The sequence below is a fragment of the Cicer arietinum genome, chromosome 6 (assembly GCF_000331145.2).
Source record: "Cicer arietinum cultivar CDC Frontier isolate Library 1 chromosome 6, Cicar.CDCFrontier_v2.0, whole genome shotgun sequence".
Classification (NCBI taxonomy): Eukaryota; Viridiplantae; Streptophyta; class Magnoliopsida; order Fabales; family Fabaceae; genus Cicer; species Cicer arietinum.
In genome coordinates, this window is record NC_021165.2 from 56407218 (window position 1) to 56417575 (window position 10358).

Below are 10358 nucleotides of genomic sequence, written 5' to 3' on the forward strand. Positions count from 1 at the left end.
CCTAAACATTAACCTTTCCTTCTTCTTCTTTTTTCTTTTTGTTTTCGTAAATTACAAAACAAAACAAAAAATACGCACTTATTTGAAGTCTTGCTTTTTTTTTTTCAAGTCCATACTTATAATTAATATATTATCATTAATTACTATATTCCTATATGGGTTTGGATCAAAGGTTAAGGTTGATGAAGATGATCATGATAATGGTTTGTGCTCTTTTGGGTGTAACTCAAAGAAGCATGAGTTGGCAGCATAATTATGGGGAAGCATTGTCAAAGAGCATATTGTTCTTTGAAGGGCAGAGGTCAGGGAAGTTACCACCAACACAAAGAATGACTTGGAGGAAGGATTCTGCATTTGAAGATGGATTTCAACTTGATGATGATCGATTCTTTGATAAAGTAACTCTCTATTAATTTAATTTTCATCCATTTATCTAAATTTTATTAATTGTTGCCCTTCACCATTTACATATATAATATTTAGTCAAATTTTTGGCATTGTCTTTATATTGTGTTGGGAGATATGGTTGTGTACATTGGATAAACATTTTAATTTTAATTAAGTGTATATCACAAAAGTGCTTATTATAAAGTCCTACTATTTTTATATGAATTTTTAAGTTATTTTCATAATTATTCTATAAATTAGTTAAAATTATTTTGAAGACATCTCATAAAATATTTCAAAAGTTTTTCTAAGCAGTTTTAGAAGTGTTTATTGTCAATAGATAAATTCAAGAAAGTAAATCCAAACAACTACATATATGAAATGTGATGAGCTTCTAGTTTAGAGAAATGGGAAGAAATTAAATAAACTCAACTCATTTTAAAGAGTGTTTAGATTTATATAGCTTTTTTTGCATTTGTTTGTGCTCTTCACCTATTTATTTGAATATTTCCTCTATTTTTATCGTGTATCATAATTGATGCATATAACTACAAGTAGTGTAAATAAAATAGGAATATATTTGAACATCGAACGGGATATCAAATATGACATTCCTCTCTTTTGTGGGATATTTTCAAAATCAATGTATGGTATTAACTAAAAAATATTTTGATCACAATATTTATGAATATAGTTCTATTTTGAAGTAATCGAAGGATATTTTGTCTTGTAATAATGAAAATTATTATGACCAACACAGTTGGGTCATGAGTTCTCTGTTGCTCAAGACTCAACTTAGAATATGAGTAAAGTTTCTTATTTCACTGAGTTTTTTTATTTAGGAATAGAAATGGCAAAAGAATTTTGTTTCTCCTATAAAATAAAATAATGATTTATTGACTAAGACACGTGCCGTCATAATACAAAGTAACATTATAAAATTTGATAGACATATTAATAATAATAAGTATTTTAAACACACCGTTAAGTTATTATAGAAGAATAGAAGATATTTAAGTATTATTGACACATTAAATATTCTACTTTTTTTTTATTTCATAACCAGTATATTTAAAACATTTGTTAGTCTGAACTAATTTTATATATGTACATGATCAGTCAAATCAAAATTAAAATATCAAACTTTATGTGACCCTTTTTTCTGACAAATCAAACTATGTGTGACTTAATTGAGTGACTTGTGGGATTTGGAAAAAAAATTGGCTCTTTACCGTTTCATAAGATACAAGTGGTTACTACAATTTTTCTTTGGTTCTAAGTGGTTATTATTTTTAATGACTAGCACTTTTATTTTCATTTTTAAATTATTTATAAGAATATAATTTTTCAATTATTTATATTAAAATATTAAATTAGTCGATCTATTCTTCTCGAAAAAGTATGATCACGTGAATGAATCAATTTGATCTGATCTATTTTATTATTGAACTATAATTTATTAATATTGATTCACCTGATATGAATTATGTGGACCAATAATGTTATTCAATCATTTTTATTTTTTATATTTTATTTTAATTAATAAAAATTCAAACAAAATTATATTAAGTGACCGATCAGATCTACATAATACTAGGTTGACTTAATTGGCGGTTACTATGATGCGGGTGACAATGTGAAATTCAATTTCCCAATGGCATTTTCAACAACAATGCTGGCTTGGAGTGTTATAGAGTTTGGAAAATTCATGGGCCAAGACCTTAACCATGCATTAGATGCTATAGGTTGGGCCACAGATTATTTACTTAAATCCACAAATATCCCAGGAGTTGTGTTTGCACAAGTTGGTGACCCACATGGTGATCATAATTGTTGGGAGAGACCGGAAGATATGGACACTCCTAGAACAACATTTTTTGTTAGTAGAGAGAATCCTGGATCTGAAGTTTCAGCTGAAATTGCAGCAGCACTTGCAGCCTCTTCTATTGTATTTAGGAAATACCATAATGTTGAATATTCTGAAAGGCTTCTTCAAAGGGCTATAATGGTAAATGCAATACATATTTTCTTTAATATTTTTTATTTTATTATAAAAAATTAATTAAATAAGTTTTTAATTTCTATAAAATTTCAACAGTCTTTAATTTCTATGGAATTAGGTTTTTGACTTTGCAGATAAATACAGAGGATCATACAATGACAGCCTTGGTTCGTATGTATGCCCATTCTATTGTGATTTTAGTGGCTACCAGGTATGTCTAGCTATCATCGTTCTATTTTTTATTTATATAAATTTTTAATTTCTATGAAATTTTACTATTTTATTTTTAGATTTATTATAAATTTTGGTAATTTTAATTTCCTAAAATTTTTATTTTAATTTTTTTGCTTATTTTAAATCAACTTTTGTGTATGTTTTGAATTTGTGATTATTTTTTTGCAATAATATTTAGAAAATATTTAGCAATTTTCTTGCAAAATTTTAGAATTTTTAAGAAATATTAAGTTAAATATGAATTTTTTAGTTTTTGGAGTTTAAAAATTCATGATTAATTTATCGTTTCATAAAATATCTAAATTTTTGTAAAAAAAATTTTTATAATGTTCTAAATATTACTGTAAAAATTTATAAAATACACAAGAATTGATTTAAAATATAAACCACAAATAAAAATAACATTTTTTTAGAGGACTAAAAGTTGACGTAATTTTTTTATAGGAACTAAAAATAAAATAGTAAAATTTTATAAAGAGTAAAAGTTTATTTAACTCTATTTTTTTTATTCCTAAATTTGAATTTTGAGGACATAATTTTAATTAATACTATATTATGTTGTTGAGTCCATTTGTTTCAAAAATAAAATAGTAAAATTTTATAAGGAGTAAAAACTTATTTAATTCTATTTTTTTATTCTTAAATTTGAATTTCAAAAAGACTCTTTTAATTAATATTGTATTATGTTGTTGAGTCCATTTGTTATAATTTATTTTGTTAAAAAAATCACCAATTTTTTAAAAAGTAATTATTTTTAAAAGTAGTCAATCGTATGTTACAGCTGGATTTTTTTTTAATATCTTTTTAATTTTTTTTTTATCAAAATGTCCCACTCCAAAAACATATTACTTGAATGTCCTGCTTGTTGGACTCAGTAAGAGGTGGTTGGCCCGTGTGACCAACTAAAGCCCAATTTGTTTTTCACCTAGTCGGAGGTTGCTGACGCATGGGGAGACCTTGGATTTTTTTTTTCTTCGTTTTAACAATTGTTATCTTATTTTAATAATTGTTATTAATTATTTAATAAATTAAAAATAATTAAATTATTTAAAAAATAAAAATACTAACAATTAAGTAAAAAAATACATTAATAAATAATAATAATAATTATTATTATTATTATTATTATTATAATTAAAAATGGTAAATTATATTATAAATTTCAAAGAAATTACATTAAAAAAAAAATACATCAAATTTGAGTAGATATTCCCGCAATGTTTGGAAAATGTTTCCTAATATGACCACAGACCCAACATAATCCGCATTTTCTTGGTACTCTTTATATAGTGTCCATGTTCTAATACATTTGCTCTTTGACGATATTTTTTGACTCTCTGCATTAGTGGATTGTGACACACCTTAACACCTTCATATTTTAGCCAATATCATTTGTTTGGTATGTGTGAGAATGCTTCATCGTAGATTTCTAGTACGGTTTCTAATAAAGTAATTCAGATTCAATTTATCAATCATCCACAAATCAATTTTTTTTTTTTTTTTGTGATTACATCAATTTGTAAATTAATGAGAAAATTAATCAATTTACCAAATCACATTTAATGAGAAAATTAATTTTAGCAATTTATGATTAATCAATTTGCTACTTACCAAATTGTACAATTGATTAATTTTTTCATTAATTTATAAATTGATTTAATAGCAAAAAAAATTGATTTGTGAGTGATTGGTAAATTGAATCTGCATTACCTTATTGTTTTGCAACATCTATTCCACCACGTTAATTTTGATATATATATATATATATATATATATATATTATTTTTAATTTAATATATTTTATTTCATGTTATTAATATATTTTATTTTTTTAATTATAATAATAATAGTTATTATTATTATTATTATTATTAATTTTTATTTATTAGATCCAGTAATAGGAGAAATTTGTGAATAAAATATAATTAAGTGGTTAAGTTATCTGCAAGAGGAATTATTAAAATAATTTAAGTTTATCCACAAAATAGGAGGGAGTTGTTAAAATAATATAACACGTGGTTTGTTTAGACAGATATACTCAACAGTATTTTTCTTCTTCTTCTTCATCAATTTAATGTATTTTATTAATCATATTTTGTTTTTTTTAAATATTATAATTATTTTGAATTTATTAAATAAACAATTGTCCAATTAGTAAAATGGGGAGAAAAAAATTTCAAACAAGTACATAGTAGCATTATGGGGATGCGACCTTCTATTTTTTTCTTCTTTTATTTATAATGTATTTTCTTTGAAATTTATAATATAATTTACTATTTTTAATTTTAATTATTTTGAATTATAATAATAGTTATTATTATTTATTAATGAATTTTATTTTACTTAATTATTACCATTTGTATTTTTTAAATAATTTAAATAATTAATAACCATTTTTAAAATGAAATAATAATTATTAAAAAAAAAAAAAAATCCCATGTGCGAGCGCCTCCTGAACATGGACACGGACATGCTACCTCCAACTAGGTGAAAAAAATTGGACTTCAACTGATCACACTCTGGGTTAGCAATCTCCTACCGAGTCAAAAAAGTAAAACAATTGAGTAATATATTTTGGGAGCAAGACATTTTAATAAAAAATAAAATATTATTTAAAAATAAAATCTGTTACGGCTTTTTAAAAAAATGATATTCTTAAAAAAGGTCTACCGAAAAGAGATTTTTGTAACTCTAAAAAATATCATTTTACATGACTATTGTTTTTAAAAATAAAAATAAAAATTCATAATAGCATACATACATAAATAATTTCTATTTTTTTTAAAAAAAAATCTAAATTATTAAAAATCAAAATAATTTTTTTATATATAATATAGGTAACAAATAGACCCAATATTTCAATTCCACTGGAATATTAATTTTTTTATCCAAATTCAATTGATATGCGAAAGCGTAATTTTTGTCATTGAAATTACATAAGCAATCAACTACTAAGATCAAATTGGTCGAATGAAATAAGTTATAATTTAATTAGAAAAATAGTCGAATAAGCTTAATGTGACAATTTCTAGGCAATGCTTAGTGTTACTTATGAATATAAATAATTCTAGGACGAATTGGTGTGGGGAGCAGCATGGTTACTCAAGGCTACTAATCTTCCAAATTACTGGAATTACATTAAACAAAATATTCACAATGTGAAAAACTTTGGTGAATTTGGATGGGACTCAAAGGATGCTGGCATCAACGTTCTAGTTTCTAAGGTTTGTTTAAATCTGTCCTTTTTTTTTCCCTTAACATTGATTATTATTTCTTTTTGCTTTCAAGTTTCAACTTTTGTCATTTTAACATTTTTGTTATGTTTTCTAATCACAAGCAGCTTCTAGTTAATAATCCAGCTTCTAAGCCTTTTACCCTTAATGCTGACAAGTTTATCTGTGCTGTGCTACCTGAATCACCCTTAATTTCAGTCTCATACTCTCGAGGTAAATTAATTTATCCAAAGTATTCGGTACAGATTTAATAATTTCTAGCTCGTGTTCTAAGAGTATCGATCTTTTAAGAAATATATAAATAGAAATTTTGAATGTAAAAATTAAAATTTTAACTTTTAATAACTTGAACGTACAATTTTTAATAAGGACATTTGTTAGTATCTCTCGATAAAAAAAAATAGAACTGGATGAAAAAATATGAAATTTATCTTTAATTTTCTTGTTATTGAATTTAGTACTAAAATAAATCACGAATTTTGTGTTTTTCATATACATGTTAAATTTAATTTTTCTATTATATGAACTTTGCATTTGTACTGTATCTATGAAAACCTTGTAATTTCCAAACTTTAAGAATGTGTTTGAATCCAATTTGCTATTGTTGTTGATATACATGGAATTGTTATAACTATATATATATTTAAATTAAATTAGGTGGGCTTCTATTTAAGTCTGGTGGGAGTAACATGCAACACGCAACAGCTTACTCATTCCTTTTAATGGTTTATGCTGGATATTTAAATAAAGCAAATAAAAAGATTGACTGTGGTGGTGGAGTTTTTGCTTCTTCAAGGAGACTTAAACAAGTAGCAAAAAGCCAGGTATATATGCAAAATTTAGATGATTAAATTAATATGCGAATTACCAATTAACAGGATCATTGTTGGAATTTCAATGCAATGTTTGGTTTATAAAAGAAAATGAGAGGAAAGAAGGTAAAGAAAAAAATGAAAAGAAAGAAATAGAATAGAAAATAAAATGATTTTTATATTATTTATTTAAAGAAACCTTTCAGTTGAGGTCTTTTTACATGTGAAAATACACTTATACTTAAATTTATAATTATACCTTATTTATAACAATATTTATAACAATATTTATAAATCATTATTTGATTTCGTGAAAAGAGTTTTGTTAATATCCTTAACTCCTAATTCAATTAAATATTGTTAAATTGAATGTTTTCTTTCGAGTTCTGATCTATACTTCATAGTTGTGTAAATTAATTATGATAAAAGTAATGGTCTTTCTTTTTTAAGAAAACAAAATTTGTTATTATAAGTCAGTACTTTGTGGTCAAAATGTTGTTGGATAGATTTTTGTTGTTTTTAAATTTTTTTTTCAGTGCAAACTAAAAATAACAAATTGTATGAAGTACGAAAGTGAAAATTTTGTCTAGCATTTTTGCTAATAGGTTTCTCTACACTTTTGGATAAATTGTTTCTTAAGTTTTAAGTTCATAAAATGCAGGTAGATTACATACTAGGAAACAACCCATTGAATATGTCATACATGGTTGGATATGGATCAAAATTTCCTAAAAGAATACATCATCGTGCATCATCCTTACCTTCAATTGACCAACATCCTAATCAAATCGATTGCAAAGGAGGTTCCTCTTATTTTGAAACCCAAAATCCAAATCCCAATCTGCTTTTAGGAGCTATTGTTGGAGGACCTAATATCAATGATGAGTATGTTGATTCTAGAGCAGATTTTGTACACTCAGAACCTACAACATACATCAATGCACCTCTTGTGGGTGTTTTGGCTTACTTTAAATCACATCCATACTAAAGTTATTTCTTATATATTTACGATACAAATTGAATCCTTTATAGTTATGAAAGAATTTTGGTTCATTCAGTATAGAGTACACATTTGTTTATGAGAAAAACAATATGTGGGAGGATGTTTGTACTAAAGTACTTGTACATAATAAATTATATGAGTTAGGCCTTTACCATGAGCAAATGCATTGATTTTTCTATCATGGTCAAATTTGATCCTAACACAAAATTTTACATAAAAAAATTTAGTAATTGAAAGTTATAATGATACCTAACTCCACACACCCTTTTGTCAGAAATGAATGCAAGTTATTTGTGAAAATATGCTTGTATAGTGTTGTAATTACAAAACTTTGCTAAAAAAATATTTATGTAATCGGACTTCCTTACCAAATATTTATTCAGATGTGACGTCAAAAATAAAAAATTATCCGAATGTTGGATAAGTTTTTATTTCAAAGAAATAATATTTTTAAATGATAATTACAGCATAAATAATAATTTGATTGAACGACCACTTTTAAATTGGCATTGGAATCTGTTCTCAATTGCGTGCTTTATAACTAAGTCATCACAATAATTTTAATGCATGAAAAATGGACTGAATATTATAATATCTTATAATTTACCGTCATTTTTATTATCGTTTTATCACAATTCATCATCATTTCATCATGATTCACAACCATTTGTCGTACACCTTGAGTTTGACTCCTTACACTTAGTCTTAACTCGTTCAAATTCTTTCTGCAACCGTGAAACAAACGCGTTCTCTTAAACCATCAAACTACAATTGTGACGTGAAACCGGCCTCATTATAAGGTAAGGATCTTATTTTCTAAATATTTTAAAAGTTTTTTATCGTCTCATTATAATATTATTCCATTTTACCTGATATTGTGTCTTCGTTGTACTCTTAAAAGGAAGAAAATGTACTCCTTCTCAAAGGAGTAATTGAGTTTTGACAGAATATGGTCGACAGAGGAGACAAGACTATATCTTCAAGAAGAAAAAGGGGATACTACTTCTCGTATCTCTACTACTTCTGCCCCTCTCTACCTCATCAACACAGTATGCATATGATTTTTTTTCAAAAGATAGATTCAAATTTTCTCTAAGAAAATCACAACAAAAAAATTATTTTGATAACTTTAGAAGAACAGTTTTTTGTATGGGTAGTTAGATTAATTCTAAGAGACATTTGGGGAAGGGGTTGAGTTGGATAAGTCTTAATAATACACACACATACTTACAAACAAGAACAAATTACACTTGATTGAATCAATTGTGATACTTAGAGTTTCAGAATTAAAATATTAGAGACTAGAATTATTGAATAACGAATAAAGGGTAGAGGCTAAACATTAAGTTGTTTGAATGTTAATAAAATTAAAATTGAATTTACTGAATTGGATTTTGAACACATATAAAACTAGACTAAAGTACTTGATTATATCAATTGTGATACGTAGAGTTCTTAATTTGCACAATTAAAACATAAGGGTTCAAAATCTCACAATTTCAATACCTTTGATAACAAAGTGAAATGAAGCATAATCTAGTAGTTTCTGATAAAGGACCTAGAAGGAAGTGGCATTATCAAGCTTTAGTTTTTTTAAAACGTTTTTGGTGAATTCTTGTCAAACTTTATTTGTGATCAAGGGAATAAATCTTGACATAAATCTTTATTAGTAATCAAGGCCTAATATCAAATTCTGATTGTGAATTGTAATAACTCATATTTGATTTTGAGTTTTCAGTAATATTCATTGGTGATCATGTGATTTGTTGGTAGTTCAATTGTCTTTTGGTACATTTTCTTTTCATTACTTAATCTTATATATGAATTATATTTTTACTTTGATTTTTAATTAAATGGTGATGTTTGATTTGGAACAATATAATGAGTTAACTAATGTTTATGCCATTAAAAGAAAATTTCATGTTGACAACCAATTTAGGTTCTATAATTTGTGGATGAGTATACTATGAGATAGTTTATTTTAATCCTTTTTTATTGTGCTTGTGTAGTATATTAGTAATTAGTCAATTATCCACTCATATTAGATATCCAAATAAAATAATTTGGTGGATACAGTTGTCAGTATTAGTTGTTACCTTGGTGGCACCTATAATGAATGTTGTTAAAAATTATCTTTTGATTCAAAAAGAAGAACATACAAGCAAAAGAAAACCGAGTATTTGACTTTGACTCCAGAGGCTTTCGATGGTCCCTTCACACTTGTGGCTCTATCACCATATCTCAACATAGAACTAATCTGGTTGTGTTTTGTTTGTGTAATTTCTATTATTTTTTAAAGAAATGCATACACTAACCAAATTAGAAACAATTCTATTTTGTAAATTAATTGTTGTAATTTTGTTTTGTAATTCAATTACACAATGTGAAATTCTGCATTGAGAAAAATTTAGCGGTGTGAAATTATGCGTTATGTAAAATTATACACGGTTGAATTTTGCATTGTGCTAAATTATGCACTGGCAAATTTGGAGTTTTCTTTATCCTATTAACAAGTTTTAATGCTGTCAAATTTTGCACGGGCTACATAGTGTTGTTAACAAGTTTTTCATTATGTTGTACAGTTTTACACAAGCTACATAATATTATTAAATGTTAACAAGTTTTTAATGTTGATTTTTCTTTATGCTGTTATACGAAATTGAATGACATCGATCCTAATCAATAAT

The 10358-nt window shown here is 25.6% G+C and overlaps 1 protein-coding gene across 1 annotated transcript; it reads left to right on the forward strand.

The window, feature by feature from the left end:
• The first annotated feature begins 6 nt into the window (after positions 1-6).
• LOC101505115 (endoglucanase 4-like) lies at positions 7-7901 on the forward strand. The gene is made up of 7 exons (XM_004516671.4): positions 7-398; positions 1985-2395; positions 2508-2600; positions 5695-5847; positions 5964-6069; positions 6514-6680; positions 7330-7901. The coding sequence occupies exons 1-7, from the start codon at positions 156-158 to the stop codon at positions 7654-7656; spliced, it is 1500 nt and encodes a 499-aa protein (XP_004516728.1). The 5' UTR covers positions 7-155; the 3' UTR covers positions 7657-7901.
• Positions 7902-10358: the final 2457 nt, after the last annotated feature.

Coding starts and splice junctions, on each gene's coding strand:
- LOC101505115 (XM_004516671.4), top strand. CDS start 156: ATGGGTTTGGATCAAAGGTTAAGGTTGATGAAGATGATCATGATAATG. Junction 6,070..6,513: donor TTCAGTCTCATACTCTCGAG/GTAAATTAATTT, acceptor AAATTAAATTAG/GTGGGCTTCTATTTAAGTCT. Junction 6,681..7,329: donor AACAAGTAGCAAAAAGCCAG/GTATATATGCAA, acceptor CATAAAATGCAG/GTAGATTACATACTAGGAAA.